The sequence below is a fragment of the Eptatretus burgeri genome, chromosome 17 (genome assembly GCF_056783735.1).
Source record: "Eptatretus burgeri isolate ZD-2024b chromosome 17, Ebu_testis_v1, whole genome shotgun sequence".
Lineage (NCBI taxonomy): Eukaryota > Metazoa > Chordata > Myxini > Myxiniformes > Myxinidae > Eptatretus > Eptatretus burgeri.
Genome location: NC_140977.1, coordinates 2574050 through 2598595, shown reverse-complemented (window position 1 = coordinate 2598595; position 24546 = coordinate 2574050). Strand labels below are relative to the sequence as shown.

Below are 24546 nucleotides of genomic sequence, written 5' to 3'. Positions count from 1 at the left end.
TTTCAGAAGTGTATTCCAAAATTGACGAAAACGTTTGATGAATTCTTTGATGAAGATATCAGTGTGGAAATTGGATGACTTCGGAGACATTTGGAAGCTGCCAAAATCAGCCTTGAAGAAGCAAAGAAGTGGGCAGCATTGCAGTTTTTGGAATTTATTGTAAAATGGGATTTTTGTGAATCCCTGCCAAGCTTGTCTTTGTGCTTGAGATTCTTTTTGACTATCTTTGTGTCGATTGCTTCATGTAAAAGAAGTTTTTCCAAATTGAAATTGATAAAAAAATTTCCTTCGCTCAAGCATGAATCAGACAAGATTGACAAACCTGGCTTCACTTTCAACTGAGCATGAATATGCAAAGAAAGTGAATTTTGATGAGGTCATTGGTCAATTTGCAGAAATTAAGGCTTGAAAGCAGAGACTGTGAATGTTTTTGTTTTCTCTTCATCAAAGACGAATGAAATATCTTGAGTCTTCACACTGCATTTTCTGTTTCCTCTTTGAAAATTCTTCCTGGTGATGTTTTCTCTGTGGTTGAAGATGTGTTTTTGTTATACCATTACCAATCAGTAAAACCTGTTTGCTGAATTTTTAATGACCTGCGCATTTAATTCCTTTTAATTATTCATCTTGGGGGAGTGGGGGGACGTTAATTATTCCTCCAACAGCTCGGGTGCCAAATACGGCAGGTACGCCCCTGCCTTACAATAATTCATGGACAGGTGTTTGTCGCGCTACTCCTCATACAGTTCTGGGCTGATTGCATCCAGACTTGGTACATAGGATCAGCTGTAGCACCATCTCCAGGTGGGGAAGGGTATTGCAAGTCTCACCATTTACAGTGGGGTACACCTGTGCCCTGTCCCCACGTTTTCTAGTGTTGTGAGGTGTTTTGAATTACAAGCAGTAGGTATGTTTTTGCTTCATGCACATCACCCGGATTTTGTTTTTGTTTGCCGACACAGAGATGTCAGTTTTCTATAAACCGCCCAAATAAGGTATGCTTCAGAAGAGCGTGTTGTATGGAAGAAGAGCGCCTGAAGTGTGGGTACTCTGCTAGTTTCATGAAAACCCCACATTCTTATTCATAACTATTTATTGTCACAAACACCTCACAATGTAATTAAAAGACTCTCGTAAACTAAATCACATGATACCGCATGATAACAAACTAAATCACATGATATTACACGATAAATTAATCACGCAATATCACACGATAAACTAAATCACACCATATTAAACGATAAACTAAATCACGCAATATCACACGACAACAAACGAAATCACACAATATTAAACGATGAACTAAATCACGCAATATCATTTGATAACAAATGAAATCACACATTATTAAACAATAAACTAAATCACGCAATTTCACACGACAACAAACTAAATCACACAAAATTAAACGATGAACTAAATCACGCAATATCACACGATAACAAACTAAATCACACGATATTAAACGATAAACTAAATCATGCAATTTCACACGACAACAAACTAAATCACACAAAATTAAACGATGAACTAAATCACGCAATATCACACGATAACAAACTAAATCACATGATATTAAATGATAAATTGATCATGCAATATCACACGATAACAAAGTAAATCATACAATAGTAAATGATAAACTAAATCACGCAATATCACACAATATTAAACGAAATCACACAATATCATACGATAACATACTAAATCACATGATATTAAGGATAAACTAAATCCTGCAATATCACACGATATTAAAGGATAAACTAAACCACACAATATCATGCAACAAACGAAATCACATGATATTAAACGATAAACTAAATCACATGATATCCCACGATAACAAACTAAATCACACGTTATTAAACAATAAACTAAATCACGCAATATCACACGATAACAAACTAAATCACACAATAATAAACAATAAACTAAATCATGAGATATCACACGATAACAAAGTAAATCACTTGATATTAAACAATAAACTAAATCATGCAACATCACATGATAACAAACTAAATCACACAATATCATACAATAACAAGCTAAATCACAATATTAAACGATAAACTAAATCACGAGATATCACACGACAACAAACTAAATCACACGATATTAAACAAGAAAATAAATCACGCAATATCACACGATAACAAACTAAATCACACAATATTAAACGATAAACTAAATCACGCAACATCATACGACAACAAACAAAATCACACGATATTAAATGATAAATTAATCACGCAATGTCACACGATAAAAAACTAAATCACACAATATTAAACGATAAACTAAATCACGCAATATCATACGACAACAAACTAAATCACATGATATCGCACGATAACAAACAAAATCACACGTTATTAAACAATAAACTAAACCATGCAATATCACACGATAACAAACTAAATCACACAATATTAAATGATAAACTAAATCAGTCAATATCACACAACAAGCTAAATCACACAATATTAAACGATAAACTAAATCACACATTATCATACAATAACAAGTGAAATCACACAATATTAAACGATAAACTAAATCATGCAACATCATACAACAACAAACTAAATCACATGATATTAAACGATAAACTAAATCATGCAATATCATACGATAATAAACTAAATCACACGATATTAAACAATAAATTAATCACGCAATATCAAACGATAACAAACTAAACCACACGACATTAAACGATAAATTAATCACGCAATATCACATGATAACAAAGTACATCACATGATATTAAACAATAAACTAAATCACATGATATCGCATGATAACAAACTAAATCACACAATATTAAACGATAAACGAAATCACGCAATATCACAATAACAAACTCAATCACACAATATTAAACGATAAACTAAATCATGAGATATCACACGAAAACAAACTAAATCACATGATATTAAACAATAGACTAAATCATGCAACATCACACAATAACAAACTAAATCACACATTATCATAAAATAACAAACTAAATCACACAATATTAAACGATAAACGAAATCACAAAATATCGCACGATAACAAACTAAATCACACAATATTAAACGATAAACTAAATCACGCTATATCATTCGATAATAAACAAAATCACACGATATTAAACGATAACAAACTAAGTCACATGATATTAAGGATAAACTAAGTCATGCAATATCACACAATAACAAACTTTTTCACACAATATTAAAGGATAAACGAAATCACACAATAACCTACAATAACAAACTAAATCACATGATATTGAACGATAAAATAAATCACGCAATATCATACGATAACAAAGTAAATCACACAATATTAAATGATAAACTAAATCACACAATATCATATGATAGCAAACGAAATCATACAATATTAAACGATAAACTAAATCATGAGATATCACACGATAACAAACGAAATCAGACGTTATTAAACGATAAACTAAATCACGCAATATCATACGATAACAAACTAAATCACACAATATTAAATGATAAACTAAATCACACAATACCATACGATAACAAACGAAATCACACAATATTAAACGATAAACTAAATCACGCAATATCACATGATAACAAATTAAATCACACAATATTAAACGATAAACTAAATCACGCAATATCACATGATAACAAACTAAATCACACAATATTAAATGATAAAGTAAATCGCACAATATCACTCGATAACAAACTAAATCACACGTTATTAAACGATAAACTAAATCATGCAATATCATACGATAACAAACTAAATCACACAATATAAAATGATAAACTAAATCACTCAATATCATACGATAACAAACGAAATCATACATTATTAAACGATAAACTAAATCATGAGATATCACACGATAACAAACTAAATCACATGTTATTAAACGATAAACTAAATCACGCAATATCATACGATAACAAACGAAATCACACAATATTAAATGATAAACGAAATCATACAATACCATACGATAACAAACTAAATCACACAATATTAAATGATAAACTAAATCACACAATACCATACGATAACAAACTAAATCACACAATATTAAATGATAAACGAAATCACATAATACCATACGATAACAAACTAAATCACACAATATTAAATGATAAACTAAATCACGCAATATCACATGATAACAAACTAAATCACACAATATTAAATGATAAAATAAATCACACAATATCATACGATAACAAACTAAATCACACAATATTAAATGATAAACTAAATCATGCAATATCATATGATAACAAACGAAATCACACGATAACAGTCTGTGTGGCACAATATTGAAAGGGCAACCAAGTCTGCAATGGGAGACAGCGTGGGGCTGTGAGGTGAGATGGAGATGAAGGGTTATGTATTCCTCCATTGTAGGCAGCAATTGAGCGTTGGACCCATTCCGTGTTCGGTATATTTTATCACAATAATTCAACCGTGATTAAGCAAAACTATAATGCGGAAATCCCGCATTTTTGGCAGGCCTGCTGTATCCATCGTTTCTTTCATTCCTAATACTGTACTGTATATCGCTCCTCTTGCCACATTCCTTTCACATTATCTGGACATGCCGTCGACATTTATACCTATCTGGTGTCTCTCCAATGTCTCCATTCAAATAACCACCTAAAAATACTTGATTTATACAGCTTATTAGTTGAACCAAACCTTCCAGGTCATCTCAAAATTATCTTCATTTTTCTTCACCTCGACTTGCTTTGGCTGCATATGTGCTGACAATATTCAAAACATATTTTCCCATAATTTTCAGCATCATTATTCTGTGACTGAATCGCTTTACTTCCAATCACTTTTTGGATAAATCTTTCTGCAACAAGAACAGCAGCAACACCACCAATGTCTTTTAGTCTATCAGCTGTTTAGTACCGAATACTCACATGGCCGAAACAAGTGAAATTTGGTTTTAAGACTTGCTTTGATCCACATATTATGAAAAGGTATGATGGATGCACGAAAATGGTAGCTTATCAACAAGCCGGTGGTCCATGTGTTCTTTAAATTTTGTGAATTTGTGAATGATCAAAATGCATTTTCTCCTTACAAACATTCTTACAACTTTGCAAATCACACATCAAGGTGTGCATCATATTTACTTGAATTAGGGCCTCCCATGAATAGGTGCCACTCTCGATTAAGTTCCCCTTGAGGAATCCCATGATTTTGCAAGCGCCATGGGTGGTTATTCAAGGAAATACGGTATTTGGTTTTGAATTAAAAAGGGATCTTACCTTATAAATTGCAGTCATATGCGAATCTCCTATAGTCTTTGATAATTACCAATCCATTAATTAACATAAAAAAGCTGCAGCAACATCACTGTACTACTTACAAATCATCATCAGTCATCATCATCATCTTCAGCAGATGCATTTACATCAGTTTTTTCTTTCTCTGTTGCCATTTCATCATATTCAATAGCGTATAGATCCAGACATTTCAACTCTGCTTACAAACAACAACATGAGTCTTTTTACAAGATCTCTTGCATGTACAGCTTAACAGTTCCATGATTTTGTCAGTAGCAGGATTACGAGAAAGCCACTTTATGGAAATTGAATTTTCACTAATTTCCCATCCGCAACCATCAGGAGAAGGAGTGTCAGGCATTTGAAAGATTGCTCATCTCCATAATCGCTGCTTGATAATTTGTCCTCATCACATGGAGGGCAGGCACCAATTTACAAGGCTGTAGAGCATCAGGCTCAACTTTAACAGCCTTTGCGTAATGGAGCTGAAAATGAAAAGGATCGAAGTTTTGCAGTTGCTTTCCATAAAAAGTGCAACTTCATTCTTCCAGTTTGTTGTGCAATTCTTCTGGTACCACCTACGTGTTTCCAAGTGATGTGAAGGCTTCCACAAAATCTTGATGCTGCATCGGCGATTTCAGTCCTTTAGCCATTCCCTTACCAGGAAAAGCAGAAATCGAATCGCATCCGGTGAAAGCATGCATCCCAAGCAGAGATCTGCAGAATTCCTGGCTTCAATTTGAGGATGCTATTTTGGCAATAGGCTTGATTTTATCAATTTCCATTATCCTGGTCATTTTCCCCTTGCCCATTTTCATGTGCGCATCTGTAAGCAGTTAACTGTGTCCAAGAAGTAATACGAAGACATCTGTATCATCAGCATGAATAAATGTCAGGCCATTTGTGTGTTTTTCATCGAGAATCATCCATGTATCAGCCTCTACTTGTGAACACTCCAACTCAGGAACAATATCACCTCCTTGTTGGCTTTTCTCCAGCAGGTGCTACCCTCTGTCATGTACATTGTCTTACCCAAGAGCTTGCTTGTGAACTCTGGCTTTTTCCATTCAGTAACAAGAAACCTCACAATTTCTGTCTTATATGATTTAATCGCTATTAGCGTTTGTGAAGACTTTGTCGGATATAGTGGAGAATGTTGTTGTATCTTGCACCTTTAGAACTTCCATGTGCTCTCTTGGTTTGTTCAGGATTCTTTATGGATACATCCAGGTAAATGTGAAAAACGACCTGAACACTTCTGCTCATCTGAGTTGTACATATCTGAAAAACAGTTTCAGCTAATGTGTGAAACGTTGATCCACGAGAAGGTTGAAACATTTGAAGCACCGCCATTCCATCAAATGTGCTTGTTGCATGCCTAGGATAAAGATCTGCTAGAATAGTTCCTCTTTCCAATAACTGTAGGAGCTTGGCTTTGTTTGTCTTCCTTGGCATGCCATATGTGCCAGAAAAGACCCACGGAAGTGGACCTAACAGATAACAGAACACTTATTTCAGCTCAATTTTTAAAAAAAACTGTGCCAACAGCCATTTGCATGATAAAGAAGGTGAATCCTTCTGTCGGACCTTGACCACTTTAACTGCTTGAACGTTTTGAGTTTTTGCATGCAGCAGTAAATCTAACAAAATTTAATCATACATCTCTTTCACGCTGTATTTACTACGGCCTTACTTCCACTTCCGCTCATTTCCAGATTTCCACTTCTGCTTCAAATCACCCAAAATAGCAACACATTCTAACAACTTACAATTAATCAAAATATAATCTCAAAACTTTATCTTGCTGAAGCTATTATGGTTTTCCCAAAATCTAAAGAGTTGAATGTACAAAATCAGCTTAAATACACTTTGAACGAGTGGGGATGGGTACTTGCAGAAATAGCGCGATTCCCCAAGAAAGCTACCGGACGGAAATGGGAGTCCATCATGGAGTTTTCGAAAATGGGGTAGTGTAAGCATCATAAAGCACATTTTTCATTTGTTTCGGTGAAATGAGTATTCACACTAAAAATACGGATCTTAGCTTTTAGACTATTTGGTCTTCACAATAGAAATACTTATATTTTTCTTTGTTGAAGCCAAAAAGCCTCGTACTTTTCCCTTTCCACCTAATTTGCTGAAGATGAGAAACATAAGATTCTTTGGATTCAGCACTTCACCTTCATTAATACCCCAATTTACGTCGTTTCACAACTGTCATCACTTTATTAATACCACCACCCGATTTGCGTCGCCTCAACCTACACTTGCGTTGACAGCATCTGTCCTTTCTCGTATCCGTCACCTCAGCCTTCAACTCCACCTGCCCTGAACACAAACTACTTTAACAATAATAGCGATTCCTTTCACACCAGGTCGCCACTCCAACGCAGAATACTCCAATAGCTTATTACCCCAATAAGCTGGTACTCATTTTGCTGACCTCAGAAGGATGCCAGGAGGAATCAACCCAACTGGTGTTATTTTAATGGAGTGACAGGGGCTCTAATTCAAAACCCTTCAGATCGTAAACTAGCCACCTTAACCGTTAAGCTAACACCGGGCTCATTAACTACTTTGCGTCACACATAAAGAAATGTACTGTTCTGTAGATTGGCTAAGAGGCAATGTAAAAGTGTTTCCTAAGAAGTGAAATTAGATGTTATTCGTCGAATGGATGCTCGTGAATGTACACTTGATGTTTCCAGGTTAAGTTTGCCTCTAACTGTGGTGCATACCGTGCATAAAAATGCCAACGTTCATTGCAAGTCATGGATGGTTTGATCATTACCGGAAGAGGTGCAGAAGGTAAAAAAATATTCAAACTCTAAGTATGGTCTTTATTTTAATTTAAATATGTCTGGTAATTGTTTTTTTATTATTATTTATATGCATATTTGAATAGAATTGTCATTAACAAAATGAAAAATAAAAACAAAAAAACAAGGTAATGTAATATCATTGGTAAAAAGCAAAATATAATAGGTAAAGTGGCGATGTTAGTAACGCATCCCACCCTTATTCCATTAATTCTTACTCGTGGCCACTCCTGCCCTCGGGGGGTACTCGTGTTGACTGCTTAGTGTCCGGGGGAGTCAAAGAAACATATAATTATCAAGGATGGCACCGCAGCCAATATAGTAAACACCAGGATGAGTCACGAGGTGAGGAAAGCATGTGATGAAGCCGCCGCTCGGTAATCAGCAATTTAGTAACCACCGCTGTGAGAGGCGAGGGAAGTGTGTGATTTGCTGCTGGAGGATAGTTTGCTGATGTGGATAAACATGATAACAATGGGCACAATTAACAATGTAGGAAAAAATTGTCACACCCAATTGGTCAGTGCCACAACCAATCAGCAAGTGAATATTGGTGACATGGCTCCAGCCGCACAACCTTTATTTATTAGCGTAGATAGAGAGATGAGAAAAATTGCTTTGCTTTATGTCGTTGCAATATTCATCGCACCTTTCACGAACACATCCCAGACGTAAACTGGGGTGTAACAGTACTTCTGCGCTCCTTCCTGTCATTGTGCCAACATTGATCGCTCATCACTGTAATCATTCTTTTTTCCCATTTCAAACAAACTAACGAACTGGGATTTGTGAACAATTCCGGGCTGTTCAGTCACGGGTACAGCATTAGAAAGAATTTCCTGGAGATATTTTTTCTTTTGTCACCATCACTCAAATAATTTCTTCCAGATAGATTTTTTTTTTCATCATTTTAAGGCATGTCCTCCAATTATTTTTTCTTTACTAACTATCAAATGAGGCAAGTCCTCTAGATATTGTTTTTTTCATTTTCACGTTTTGAATCCATGCCTACTTGTGTTCTTTTTGCTCATAACTTCCTTTCCAGAATTTTTCTGGGGGATTTGACATGCAGTGTTTTGCTTTTTTTCTCCATCATTTTTGGTATAATACGGGACTTTCAAAATGATGAAATCCACCCCCAGAATGCTTTGAGCACATGAACAGAAACTCCGAGCAACAGCAATCGGGGTATGCTAAAATATTTTGTGTGCGAGATAAGGATCGTTATCCAAAATGGTTCACAAAGCTTCTAAAATAAGTCAAAACTACTTGGAAGAGTACATGAGAGTGCTTCTGCACAATGAAAGATTTGGAGAACTTTCTCACCTTGCTGACGGGGCTGAGATTCTGCAGACTCCCGATTACATGGACTGGTGCAAGGCCAGGATTATGAATGGACGCGTGCTCCCAAAACCCTCGACTATGGCTGGCTTCTCTGCCACTGAGTGGATTTTTCACCTTGCGGGAGTGCCTCCTGTGAGCATGGCATGCTTGGTGATTTATTTAACGGATGTCTGCAATTAGAAAGACGACGCTGTGCGTCGTTACTAACTCTTCTACAAAGAAGATCTTCACGACGTGAAAATACACAAAGTTTGTGCGAGCTATAATGACGTGAGAGCCAAATGTACCAAGCAGACTTTCCTGACAGAAAATTGTAGGAACTTGGCACCTCAAATCTACAGATATTTTTTGTATTTCCCATACAAGTACACTCACTCCCTCGGGGAGTGGCAGCAAGCATCAAGTTATTATCCTCTCTGGGGTATATAGATTACAGTAGCTCTAGGCTCGGATCCGTTAGTCTGTGGGATATGCGAACGTCGGGTTTCCACCCTTTCAGTTTAGTGTTTAACTTTCAATTTAGTTTCGTGTAAAGGTAATCATGTGTGTTTGTGTCATATCATATTTTAACTTCCAGTAAGGGTGCCCCACAAAATGCCACAGTAAGGAATTAAAACACGTTAACACGGTCTTTGTCCAAGGAGGAAAAACCCCTGGGGGAGGTGGGGCCGGATATTATTCATGTGAATATTGTTTTGTAATAACATTAATATTATGCTATTGTCATAAGTGTTGTTATTACTTTTTTAAAAAATTATAAGCGGCCTTGGAAAAATGCCACGATTTGCAATCTTAACACGGATTTCACCCAAGGCAGAGAAACCCCCTTGAGGAGGGGGCCAAATAAACTCGCAACAACCTTCATCGTGTGACCCTTAGTCTTCCTGTCAAGTTTGGTTGAGATTCGATAAGCAACGACTGACTGAATGTATCATGATCAAACAGACAGACAGACACCAAATTGTGCATTTTAGTTTGACAATTTTCGTGAGTCCGATTTGCATCCAGGAATACAACAATTATGGCTAACCGTTTTGAAATTTCCACTCTCATTTAAATGCTGAAAATTATGTTAAAAATACGATTTGACTTGCGAGCAACGGCAGGTTAAAAGTGCCCTGATTACAAGAAGTGAATCACTAAAAAGGCACACCCAGCACACGTGTGAAAAGCCTCACTTGCATTTAAAAAAGGGCCTCAAAAACTTTGCGAAAGGCCTCAAGAGTCCCACATTATTTCAAGTTATTTCCAAACTTGTTTTCATATGTTGTTTGCTCTATCTTAGTTTTGTTGTTGTCATGGCTATTTTGAGCTCGTTTTTCTCAGTTTTTCTTCTCTACGCCTTTCCAGTGTGTTTACATGGTGGCGTTTCATTTCTGTGTAGCTTGCCCTATATTTCCAGGGCGTTGTTTACTTGTTTTGTTTCCCTTCAAATGTGTTGTGTGCAGCAAAAGTTAATTTTTTTCGATTTTGTTTTTATATAATTTTGCACTCCTTTCGCGTGCTTTGGTGTTGTCGTTTTCTGTTTGATCGAGTAGCAGTGGTCTTTCCCTGAAAGGTATCGATGTCATCTCTACTTTGTTGGCAAACCTTTTTTAGCAGTCAGCACTGCACCTGGTCATCCATGTTTACTTCCTCATCAGCACTTTCAAGGCCTTCCTCTCCCATCCATACTTCTATCGTCCCTGTTTGCGTTTGTGCCGCCGTGTCTGGTTTAGTCGGCTGAATGTGCTGTCCCTTCTAGGTAAAGGTCCGCACCATTCTCCTCAGCTGTGGATACGGCATCACCATTGGGTTTCTGGTGTTCAGCTGTAGTTGAAAGGCCAGGGGTTACATACAGCTCCTGCCTGGCGATTTTGAAAATTTTATTACTGTTTTTGATGTGGTTAAGCCTTTTTCCCAATCTTCATTCACGATCGTAGGGTGGCACTCTTCTGTGTGTATTCTTTGATGTCTTTTCATTGATGAGAACCAAGCAAATGCCTTACTGCAAACAGAACACTTGTAGGGCTTCTCTCCAGTGTGCATCGTTTCATGTTCACGTAAATGTGAAGAATATGCAAACACTTTGCCGCACACAGGGCATTTGTGTGGCACCTCACCTGTGTGTATTTTTTCATGCCATTTAAATTTTGAGAAAATAGTGAAAGTCTTGCTGCACACCAAACATTTGTAAGGCTTCTCTCCAGTGTGTAATTTTTGATGAGTTTTCAATGTTTGCAGGTGCCGAAATTCTTTGCCGCACACAGAACACTTGTAGGGTTTCTCTCCAGTGTGCAATTTTTTATGCATTTTCATTGTTTGTAGACGAGAGAAAGTCTTGTTACACACACAACACTTGTAGGGCTTCTCTCCCGTGTGCATTCTTTGATGAATTTTCAGTGTTGAGAACCAAGGAAAGGACTTACTACATTCAGCACATTTGTAGAGTTTTTCAATGGTGTGCATTCTTTGATGCGTCTTCATTGTTGACACACAAGAAAATGCCTTGCTGCACACAGAACACTTGTAGGGCTTCTCTCCTGTGTGAATCATTTGATGTTCAAACATATACGAGGAAGCAAATTCCTTGTTGCATACGGAACACTTGTGCGGCTTCTCTCCCGAATGTATTTTTTGGTGTGTATATAAAGACGAGGAAGAAGTGAATGCCTTGGTGCATAAAGAACACCTGTAAGGTTTCTCTCCTGTGTGCAATCTTTGATGCGTTTTGAACGTTGACAAACGAACAAAGGCCTTGTTGCACACGGAACACTTGAAGGGCTTCTCTCCGGTGTGTATTTTTTGATGTATTGTCAATGTTGAGAAATATGAAAATGCCTTGTGACAGACAGAACACTCGTAGGGCTTCTCTCCCGTATGTGTTTTTTGATGTTGATACAAATGTGATGAACGAATGTACGTCTTGTTGCACACAGAACACGCATATGGTTTATCTCCAGTGTGCAGTCTCTGGTGTATCTTCAATGTTGAGAAATAAGCAAGAGCTTTGTTACATACAGAGCACTTATAGGGCTTCTCTCCTGTGTGTATCCTTTTATGTTGATACAAATGTGAGGATTGGGTGAAAGCCCTGCAACACACAGAGCACTTGTAGGGTCTTACTCCTGTGTGATTCAATTCGTGCCTTTTCAACGATGAGAAATGAAGAAAAGCTTTTCCGCACAAAGAGCACCTGTAGGGCTTCTCTCCGGTGTGTTTCCTTCGATGATCTTTCAAAGAAGCTAACCGACAAAATGTTTTACAACACAATGAGCACTTGTATGGCTTTTCACCGGTGTGTATTTTTTGATCCCTGTTCAAAGAAGATGAGGAAAATGCATCGACGGACACACAACTCTTGCGCGGCCCCTCACTTCTTTGGATATGGCCGAGAGCCTTTGAATCACTTTTGTGATTCTTGTAAGATCTGCTGATAGATTTGTCAATGTCCCGACAAAAATTCACATGCTGATTGAAATAAACTTCTTTGTCGAAGAACTTGGAACAGTTGGAAGAAGAAGTTATTTTCATTTTTTTCTCTGCAAAGACAATTCACAAAAGTTGTAAATAACTTACCATTACTTTGAAAAACGAGTCATAATAGACAAAAAAAAACGTTACATGTCTGTCATTCATGAGAAACTACATTCTAAAAATAGAACAATATCACATTTTCCCAGATAAACCAATAATTATAATCAATTAGAACGGCACTCGGAGAGTGCATAGTCTCGTCTCGCACGCTCATTCTGAACAATATCATCCATCCACCCTGTTATGTTGCATACATCGCCATTATGCGTCGCTTTATTAATCATTAGGATATTTAACAACCAGTTTTGTGCACATGAAGGTTAAATCAATGAAGGTGAATGTGAAAATTTTCAAACTATATTCTCCATGGCTCGTCAATCATATGTATGAAGCTTTGCATCGATTTGTTAAACGGTTCTGGAGAATTTTTTTTTTAATGTTTTTATTTTGAATCCAACATGGCCACCAGACCGCATGACCAATTATGTCATTAATTGAATTCTTCACTCGCATCGGGACGTAGATCAGATACAAAAAAAACTTAAATGGTGATTGATCCGCCGTGGAGAGAAGAGAAGCTGGCATTTTGGGCCTAACCCTTCATCAGAAGGCTTCCGGTTCGGGATTCCGTGCACGTGCATGACTGATCGGCTCTCACTCCTACCAGTTCATCGAACCTAAGTTCCCCGGAATAGTTATTATGTTGTGTTTTAGTTTTAGTTTTATTCCTGTTTTGCTGTTCGTGTTTTTCACCAATTTTTCTATCCCAAACCGTATCCTACTGTGTTGAGTCGTTTAATCCGTCTCCCAAGTTAAGTAAGACCTACTGGTGACAGTCGTGTGTACTTCTCCTCCGTTATTTTGCCTCGTTTTTGTTCTTTTTTATCCCAGGTATTGTTATTTCTGATCAATCCACTTTCCCTCCTCCCTCAAAAATACAAACAACATCTCTCCTCCTTCACTCTAAAAAGAAAAACTTCCAAAAATCCCAACAACCAACAACAACACCAGAAAGAAAATCCAACCTCTTAATACTCATTATCCTATCTCTTCTTCCAATATCCCCAAATTGACTCTTCAATGAATAAAACATTTCTCTTCCTTAAAAACTTTCACAACATTAAAAAAAAACATGAAGATCTACGAAATGGATGACATTTTTTTTGTGACATGTTTTTTGAGGAGTTACACTGCAGCATTCTGATGTAGAATGTGAAACACCAAAATGATCACCATGATCTACTGAGTTGATTAGGCTAATTAACTACAAAAAACGGGAAGAATTCCATTGTTTTAAACGCATGCTATGTCATGGTACATAGAGCAACTTAATAGGGCCTTCCACGGCATGGCATTTTAACCTATATAAATAAATGTCAGTGTGTGTGTGTGTGTGTGTGTGTGTGTGTGTGTGTGTGTGTGTGTGTGTGTGTGTGTGTGTGTGTGTGTGTGTGTGTGTGTGTGTGTGTGTGTGTGTGCGCACGTGTGTGTGTGAGTGTGTGTGTGTGTGTGTGTGTGAGTGTGTGTGTGTGCACGTCTCCCCTCCATAACTCCAAAACTATGAAACTGAGTGGCCTGAAACTTTGCATGCATACTAAGGGAACTCCAAGGGAGTGCATGAGTCAAAATTGGGTGTTTGGGTTAATTAAAACACCTCTTTTGAAGATAATTAACGGCTTTATTGAATTACATCCATTATCAGGCGCATCCTCATCCATCTTGCTCTTGATGGGGTCTTAAGGCTCATTCGGTAACTATGCTGGGGTTTAAGTCACCATTTTGTTTGGCCTGCTCAACAATGCCTTGAGTTGAAATGGGCCGCAACAATTTCTTAACGATAGAGTCTATTTTTTTACCCCAATTTCCTCACTTATATCATTGAATATCATCAAACATCCGACTCACTGGATACATTGCAACGCTTATAGATGCCCGGAGGCACCAGCGTTCATGGCTTTATTTCATTTCCGCACATGCCATAACCTCGAGAATCTCTTAAACCAAGTCGAATTACAAAATGTAAGTCCCAGAATTGAACTTAGAAGCAGTTCCGACTGCTAAAAACAAAGTGTTTCTTTGTCCAATTTGGAAATTGCTCAGGTATCTCTGGGGGGTATTTAATATGATGGATCATTGCTTGCCAAGCCAGCCATTCCTTATCAACCATTTCCATTGAGTGCTTAAGCCACTACGCGAGCGCTCGACAACATTCGTACTATCACTAAATACTTTATATCGATCGACTTGAACAAAGTTCAAGGGGGTCACTCGCCTGTGTTGACCACATGTTGTTCTGCGGTGCAACAGGCAGTGACTGGCTCGCTGAAAATGTGAAATTTTATTTCACAGGACGTTTCCCCTTTGCGTACGATCTTCCATTATATGACCCGTCACTTTGGCATAGATAAATACAAATGAGAATTAAACGTTTAATTTTTTTAAAGTTTCTTCAACCGTTTCATGGAGTGCAGAGTGAAAGCACTTGGCACATGTTCTTCAAGCTTCAATGGTGATACCGCGGTTCGATATCGGAGATAGAAAGGCAAAATAAATTATATCATCACAATGAGTTAAAAAATGTTTTCAGTTGTTATGAAGTAATGAAACGCCACGTCACAGCAGGAAAGCTAAGAGATACACATGCTCACTCAGCTGTCTAGCCTGGTTTTGAATCCCGACTCAGCTATAAACTGTCATCCCTGTGTTTCACAGGCAGGGTGATTCATCAATGCGTGTGCTGTGTCACGGATGGATGTTAAACTGGATGTCACATCTGCTGGAATCTCTCTCCCTCATCCTCTTTCCCTTCGCCCATCTCATCCCTCTCCCCCGCCCCTCTCCCTCTCCTAACCCTAACACGTCTCTCTCACCCCTCCTCTCACTCGCTCTCCCACCCCTCTCCCATCCACCTGCTCCCTCACCTTTTTTGTACACCTTCTCGAGGCTAGTATGAGAGCTAACACACAACGCACAGCAAGGGGGGCATGAGACAAGAGGGGCGGGAGTAGGAAGGACAAAACAGTGGGGAACAGAGACATTAGGAGATCTGTGGAAGGGAGAGGGATGGGGCTGGGAACATTGGGTATACAAGATGGACATTACAGGGACTTTCAGGAAGGAAAGCAGGGAATTTGAAGGAGGTTGGTTTGGAGTGGATTAATGGGGGGAGAAAAGATAGAGGATTTGGATAGGGATGATAAGAGGTGGTGGTGAACAGCTGTTTTGAAGGCCTGGAGGGAAGAATGGGATTGAACAGAGTGAGGGAGTTTATTCCAGAGGTGGGGAAAAAGAGGAATGAAAGAGTGAAGGTGAACAGGGATTCATGATTTTGGTAGTTTTACCAGAAGGGGGTTGTTGGCAGACCTTGAGCGCCTTGTGGAAATATGGTTGGGATATATCTCAGACAGAGCAGGGGGGGGGGGGCGAGACCAGAGAGTAGACGGTAGAAGACAGGAAGACCACCGACCTGCCTGCGGTGAGGGAGTGAGAGGCCCAAAGACTCAGCCTCATCGCGGGAGATGCCATTGATCCTAAATGCCTTGGTTTCTACAGCGTGAAGCCAAGAAAGGTGGGAGGCAGGAGCACCAACCCAGAGGGGAGAGCAGTACTCCATCAGGCTGCAGACGAAAGCTTTGTATGTGGTCAGGAGCTCAGGTGGGCCGAGGAAGGACTTTGCATGGCGGAGGATTTCCAGTCGGCGACTGGCTTTTGAGGCGAGGTTTGAAATGTGGCTCTCCCAGGAAAGATCATGGCAGATAGTGAGACCAAGAAACTTGAAAGAGACCCAGAAGCTTCCTCCCTCCCCCTGTACTGTTGAGAGGACAATAGCATGTATGAATCAAATTGAGAGTGAGCCAACCGGAGGGGTGCAAAGGTCGCTGCATGTACGAGCATACATGCATGCAGGCAGACCTTTGCCAGGTAGATAGCGTGGGTTTTAAATGCTCCTGCCTCAGGTCTCAAAGTATCCACCTTCGTGTATGTATGTGTGTGTGTGTATTTGTATGTGTGTGTGTGTGTGTGTGTGTGTGTGTGTGTGTGTGTGTGTGTATTTGTATGTGTGTGTGTGTGTGTTCTTGGTTGTTATATCTCCATATATGGGTTTCAGAAGGTGGAACAGAGTCCTCCCAATTTTCGAAGTATCCACCTCTATTTCGGTCAGGGCGGTCACGAATCCTGGACCTCGGTGTGAAGTTTTGTTGTCAGTTTTGTTCCCGGGGCTCTTTTGAGGATCATCATTGGGCCCTGGATGGCTTCCAACTGCAGTTCATTTGCAGTATTATTCCCAGGGATGGTTTTTAAAATCTCTGTAAGGCTCTTCATCATTCCCATTGCTCCAATGATCACTGGTACAATTTCTGATCTCCAACTTCCAGGATCTTTTCACTTCATTTTTGAGATCTTGGTATTTGGTCATTTTCTTGATTGCTGCATTGTTGAGGCCAACATCACTGGGTACTGAAACGTGTGTGTGTGTGTGTGTGTGTGTGTGTGTGTGTGTGCGTGTGTGTGTGTGTGTGTGTGTGTGTGTGTGTGTGTGTGTGTGTGTGTGTGTGTGTGTGTGTGTGTGTGTGTGTGTGTGCGTGCGTGCGCGCGCGTGCTCAGTCATTAAGCGTAACATATTGTTGCAGTTTTGAGAAACCGCGATTGTAAATGTGCACTCACGGCATGTAGGTCCATCAGCGTAGTTATTTCCGTAATAAATGTTTAGAATAGTCCCTTACCTTTAGATTGGTCAGTGGGATCCATACTGCCTTCAAACGGGTAGATTAGGATTCACCCCGTATCTTTCTTTTACACATGGAAGGTTGTCGGCAGAGAAGGCAGTTGGTTTGCTGGTGGATGTTGATGGGCCGAGGGGTTTAGGCAGATGGGATGGTTGTTAGATGGCTTGTTAGATGTAATAACCTAACTAAAAGAAATCGCAACGCACGTCTTTGGTTCTCCCACTAGATAAAAGGAAGGGGATCTGACTACGCACATACTTAACGACATAATTGACTTTTGGGACATCTGTATGTTGAATGCAAATGGTTTCCAGATCCGTAACAATATAAAATGTAAATCGACACCAGTGCTGTGGCTCTGCAAAATCAGCACTCCTCCGAGGCAATGACATCCAACATATAGTCATCCTAAGACAGTTATCTCATCAGTATCCATTTAGTTCGCCCTTTCCATATGTCTCGTGGGTACATAGGACAAAATATGTTGCGTAGAGCTTTGAGATAGGTCTTCAATCCCCTATTCTTTTTTTTTTTTTTTTTGAGTTCCTTTTATTTCACAAAAAACCATGCAAGCATACACGTCAGGCCAGTAACGCTATCTGTGGAGCATCGACAAGGCACAGCAATCCAGCTCATTTACACATGCATGCCATTTTCCTGTTCGAACAATGTGCCATAAACCAACCGATGTCTCACCTCAGAACCTCACCACACTCACTGCAAACGCTTTCGAAAAATCCCCTCAACAGCCTACACTTGGTCTCCTTGCCACACTCACCTCATCCGCTTCAGTCTCCTCAATACAAATCGCCTCAACCACTCCTAACGCTTCAATGCCTTCACCACAAATGCCACAGCGTTACCTCTACCTCACATCAACCACTACAAACTGCCCCAACCACAGTTAACTCCCTGGATTGCCGATTGCTCACCGCAGTCTCTGGGGATGCTGGAGGAATGAAGGATATTACGAGCCGGGGCATTTTGGCACGTTAACTTGAAGCTAAATATGTGCCAGGGTTCGTTCAATGACGTCCTGGTATCTCCGACGTTCCGCGACATGTCAATGCTCGAACAGACTTCAGCACACGTTCATGGCCAGAGAGCACTCACAAAAACTCTCGGCCAATGTTAATTGCAGAGCTGTGTCGCGTGGCCAGGCTCGGAGGCAACTGAGGCCATTTTCGGCACAGGAGCCTGGCGGGGCATGCCTTCGGCACAGGATGACAGCTATGCGCCAATGGAGGAGCTCAGAAATGCCTACAGGGCATTTCTTTTGATCTGCTTGCTGGCCTCTCCTACACTCTCGGCTCTATAAAAGAGAGTAAATTAGGACCAATCTCTCTTTATTTCATATTCTAATGGTTGCACACGTAGCAGAGTACCGTATGGATTACCAAACGATGGCCAACAGCAGTTACCAGTACGTATTCTAATGGGGGCACGCATAACTGAGTGCCGTACGGATTACCAAATGATGGGCCACAGCGCTCGCCATGCGTATTGTAATAGTGGCATGCTTCGCTGAGTACCGTATGGATTAGGAAACGATGGGCCACAGTGGCCGAAAGTACACATCCCAATGATGGCATGCATAGCCGAGTACCGTACGGATTACCAAACGATGGACCACAGTGCTTGAAAGTACATAATCTCATGCTGAAACATGTAACCGAGTGTCAGACTTGTTAACAAACAATGCCAGGACCAATGCATTTCCAAGATAACCCCCCCCCCCCAAAACTCTTGTATTTCATTTTTTAACATTTTTTTACAGAAATAATTGATACTGCAATATTCCTGATATGAGGAAATTCTGGGTATGAATGTCATTTCTGCACACACAGCTCAATTATGCAGAAATTATGTGCAACGAAGAATCATAGTTCGTCGACTAGCTTTGATAGAAGGTCTGACAAGAAAAGGTTAAAGCTGATGCTCATGAGTTTAAAATCCTGTTGCGGTTCTGCAAAACCGCATGCCTCTAAGGCAGTAGCACCAAACATACAGTGATCCCCAGGCAGTTATCTCATAAGTATTCGTGCAGTCAGACCTTCCCCTCGTGTAATGGGTTAACGGAACGAAGTGCGTTGCGTGGGTCATATAGCGAGGTCTAATTATATCTCTATCTACCATTCAATCCTGATTTTCATTCCAACCCTTTCCTTTTATCCATCATACAAATCAAAGCAGGCACCGCACCCAGGCGGCCACCTGTGAAAATCACAAATATGAGACACTCTCCACCTACATTGTACAGGACGCGCATGGCATGCCCTTTCATTCGAATCTGCGTTCCGATTTACAACACGTCTCACCTTGCTCAACCTCCGCTCAACAAAATCACCACATTGACCACCAACATCTCCCACACACAGGAAAAAAAAAATCACCCTGCGTCTCCACGTATCTCCGCATCGATGCAATTTGCCACCAAACGAGCGTGCTGCGTGGACCAGGCCACTCGGACCGCGTGGCATGGGGATGGGCCAACCACATTAACAGTACCATGCGCAGCTCACCAGAAGTGCCCTGAACGGGCATGCGGGACCGACAGGACCCTCGTCCAGTCACCAGAATAAGGCCCGGGAGTTCGGTGAAGGGTTGTCCGTGTCGCTCATGGGGCTTATAGGGAGTCCGTGTCGTGCTGGATGTGTGAATGAGGCCGCTTCCGGCCCCAGGAGCCTGGTAGGGTCGGGCCGGGATCCAATAGAAGGGCACAATTCGGATGACGGCGTGTCGTTTCGGCTCGTCGCCCCACCCTTCGCCCGGGGCTTATAAAAGGTGGATCACGTGTCCACCCTCTCTCTTTATCTCTCTCCTCCCTCTCGCCTGTCTGCCTCACACTGTCTCTGCCTGTTTGCGATGCCCACTGCTCCACCCCTCTGCTCTGCACCTTATTGTCTGCCTGTCGTTGCATCTGCACTCGGGGTTGGTGTGCGACAGATGTTCTTCTGGACCAGTGCGGAGCAAACATTTCCACAAGCCCCGGCAAAGTAGTCAAGCAAGAGATAACGTGCCGACTCTTAAGATGGGATCGCTCAGGCGGAGCGTCCCCCAAGCGCACTGGGTTACGCGGTCAGCCGACCGCACCAGGTATTGAGAGGCCTTTTAGTTCTCACCTGCTATCCTTCCTTCTGGCTAACTAATCTTCATTGTGTGTGTGTGTGTGTGTGTGTGTGTGTGTGTGTGTGTGTGTGTGTGTGTGTGTGTGTGTGTGTGTGTGTGTGTGTGTGTGTGAGATGGCGCCTGTCATAGCTTAAATTAAGATCGTTGAAGATATAACAGAATAAGTCATAAGTCATATAAGATAAGGCCAATGGGAGGCCAGCGTGTCTGCTTTTGTAAATTGCTTGCCTTTTGTCGCACGTCACAAATTCCTTGTAATCCCTGCTGTACATAATACTAAACCCCATTCACTGTGTCACAAAGCATTCCTCGCTAATTGTAAATAAATGCTTTGTTTAGAAATGTTCCCAGCTCGTTTTCATCTTTTCCATCATTGGTCCAGCTTGGTCAGTATCCTAGCCAAGCCGGGACGTTATTCCACAACGATCTGTTTCCTAGCCGGTACGTCCTTAGCAGTTAAACTCGGCTGCTTCCGATCCGTTAGGGTGATCCGGTTTGAGTAAGGCGTACCGAGGGCATGCCCCCCAGTAATTTGATCACTTGACCATTTTAGGTAACTGGTTTCCATGATAAAGAGGACCCTAAGTCACATGGTTGAGTTATTGGCGTCCACGGTCAATTAGCGACCCGCCGCGTCACGGAGTTATCCGTGTGCGACGGCCTGCGATTCCGGATGCCAGAGAGTCTGGTGGGAACCCGAGGGAGCTTTCCTCCCCTTGTGGTCTTCTCGCCCCGACCCCGGGTCCACAACAATACTCAAGCTCTTCCAGTGATTGATTGTGAAAATAAATAAGTGTTCATTTGATGATGATAATGCAAGACAGGCCTAGATTGAAAGACATGCTTCAAGTGTTCGACAAGAATTTCATCCTTTTTGATTTGATCCAGGTCAAGAAAAGGAATACTGGTCATGCTGGAAGGTCAGCATTTATGCCCTTCTTATCAATTCCAGTGACGATGGCCATTTTACAAGCACATGGGAGGTGGCCGAAGGTGAATGACAGGCCTAAGAGATAGAGAGAGGAGAAGCGAGCGCAACACAACAGGATTTTAGAACATGGGTGGTGATGCTATCTGGGCCTGTCACAAAGACTGCACACAATGCACGCAAACAGTCTGCCATCAGTTCAAGGGTGGCCAGAACTTTGTCTCCTTTCTTGGTTGGAAATGAAATGTTAGTATTAAGGAGGCACTTGGTATAACAGGGTAATGTCGAGATCGAGGGTTTGGTTGATTGCACAAGGTCTATCGGCAGAAGCTGAGTTTACACAATTTCTGCCTTGTGTCCATCAGTGTCAGCTGTAAAGTCATTGAGGTGAGGGAGACGATGTAAGTTGTGCAAATGGGGAAGAGATGGGCAAGAAGAGATTCCAGGACATTGGTTACATTGGGTTTAACGGCTGTGATTCTGCTCTCACTGCAAGTCTCGTCACGTCGGAAGCCCAAACATGTAAAACACTTTAAAGGCGTACCCATGTCTCCATTCAATAAACAAATTTTGGGGCATTAGTTTTGTAAATACATTGGTTCTTCTGCATGAGGTGGAATTGAATAATTGAATCATAAAGAGAATTAATGAAACATGTCGAGCAATATTGTACGTTCTCCGTGTAGCTCGGCTTACCTTCGAGCAGCTGCTCGGCATTCCTTGCCTCCCTGGGAGAATCACAAGGTTCTTGCTTTACATTCCTATTGCTCAAAGTATCCTGGGAACTCCGATCCAAGTCACTTTGGAAATTTTCTATCTTCACTGGATTAACTTCACCTGCAAAGTCAAAGCACATAAATATAAGAAACAGTGATCAAAGAGTAAATGCAAAACAACTAGAATATATAATTTCACAATAAAAATACATGACCAATCTAGAAGGGCACTTGGTGGAGCGGATACCCTCCTCAAGGCTGAACAGTTTATGGAGAGGCAATTTATACCTCCAGTGCAACAAAATGGCATCAACAGGTGGCACATATCCTCCAGGAGGAGGAGAGGTAATTTCAATATAGAATGCTTATCGGACTCACGGAAATATAGGAATACGAGAAATATTTGTGGATGAGAGGTGTCAGGGTCGTACCAGTTCCTGTTAGTGCAAGCGAGCAGAGGCAGTGAGTAAAACTAACGTACGCACACACTTCAACTATTAGTAATTGATGCAAAAATCAAGTGCAATTTCTCGTGGCCCCGGAATCGAACAAACAATATATTTATAACAGATCCGGAGCTCCCACCTCACAACATGATTAAGAATAAATATCATTAGTTTAAAAACTTACCTTTTGCATTCACAAGCCCCAGATATGTCCTTCCCATAGGTGTTCCTCTTCTTGCGTATGGCAGTTTGACTGCCATGTAGCTTTCATTTTGGTGGGGTGTAGATGTGCCACTGATGCTGTGCCCCTATACCAGTGCACTGGTACTCATCTCGCCAACCTCAGAAGGATGACAGGCTGAGTCAACCCCACCTGGTGTTAATTCAGCAGCCAATGGGGCTTGAACTCAGGACCCAAAGATCCAAAGCCAACCAACGTAGCTGCGAAGCTCAGATCCAAAGCCAGCCAGCCACCTGTACATTCACTGGTAGCCATCCGTCGGGGTTTGTGAAGCACACGCCCGTCCACTCGGGCCTAGCACCGACTCACATGGTCAGGAGTTTGCACAACGAGCAGCTGCCTGTTCAGTGAGCTGAAAGAGTTATCCAAGTCTTTCATTGTGCAGAGGAACAGCCCTTTCTCTCAGGTACTTTTTGAAATAGCCCTGCCCCCTTCCTCCTGTTCCAACACAGAAGCGGTACTCATGGGCCACAAGGGTCTCTATCCCCAAGAGTTCTATCAATTATGGCCACGAGGCCTTCATTACTCCTCACCCGACGAGCCCAAGTTTTCGTCCTGCTACGCCCACCAATCTCAGTCCAAGGGAGTCAGAACGTGACTCTCTGCCCTATGAGGACATTCACCAATTCAAATGGCTACACCTCCCACACGCCGATGGACGGTTGAGGAGTAGTGGTTATCACAATCTGTTGATGGAGGGAAAGTGATAATTCACCCCTATCCTGCACGGCCACACCGATTTTACAGGAGAATACATGGGACACCCCAACCGAGCCATCGTCTACAAGCACAATCACCAGTTTCCTTTTTGGGAAGCATTTGAAAACTCCTTACCTTACAGAAACATTTAATACAGGGAATAAATTTTAAAAACTACATAAACAAGCCTCTGTCTACAGTGATTAATCAAATGTATAAAGCTCTTTATAACCACTGATTCACTGACTGACTCGATGATAATAAAGATCGGTACCTTCTGGGTGACGTAGAAAGTTGAAATTTTGTATGCCAGTGGACATCGAAGGCGGTACTCCGGGGGGGGGGGGGGGGAAATATCACAGCATCCATTAATGAAAAAAAAATGAAAGTGAGCAACCCGAGACAATGGGGAAACACGGTTCGTATATTTACACAATGTGGAAGCAAACGCCACGAGTATATATATATATATATATATATATATATATATATATATATATATATATATATATATATATATATATATATATATATATATATATATATATATATATATATATATATATAGTTTGTTGTGGTTACCAGATTCGCAAACCACCATTCAGGTCCCTTAGGTGAGATATCTCGGTAAGTATATGTGTAGTTAGGCCCAAACCCGTTGTCTAGTGG

The 24546-nt window shown here is 40.8% G+C and overlaps 1 protein-coding gene across 7 annotated transcripts in view; it reads right to left on the bottom strand.

Moving 5' to 3' along the window:
• Nucleotides 1-573: 573 nt before the first annotated feature.
• LOC147009092 (uncharacterized) overlaps nt 574-24546 on the bottom strand; it is a 40547-nt gene continuing 16574 nt past the window's right edge. For 2 of the 7 annotated variants that reach the window (XM_085862752.1, XM_085862751.1), the window contains 3 exons: nt 22472-22612; nt 11578-12996; nt 574-6802 (listed from right to left, as the gene is read on the bottom strand). In XM_085862752.1, coding sequence (XP_085718878.1) covers nt 6429-6802; nt 11578-12996; nt 22472-22612 — 1934 coding nt within the window. In that variant the 3' untranslated portion in view covers nt 574-6428. Of the gene's footprint in view, nt 6803-10227; nt 12997-17715; nt 17827-22471; nt 22613-24546 lie in introns of those variants that run through there. The other 5 variants (XM_085862757.1, XM_085862755.1, XM_085862756.1 and 2 more) reach the window with 5 other exon arrangements.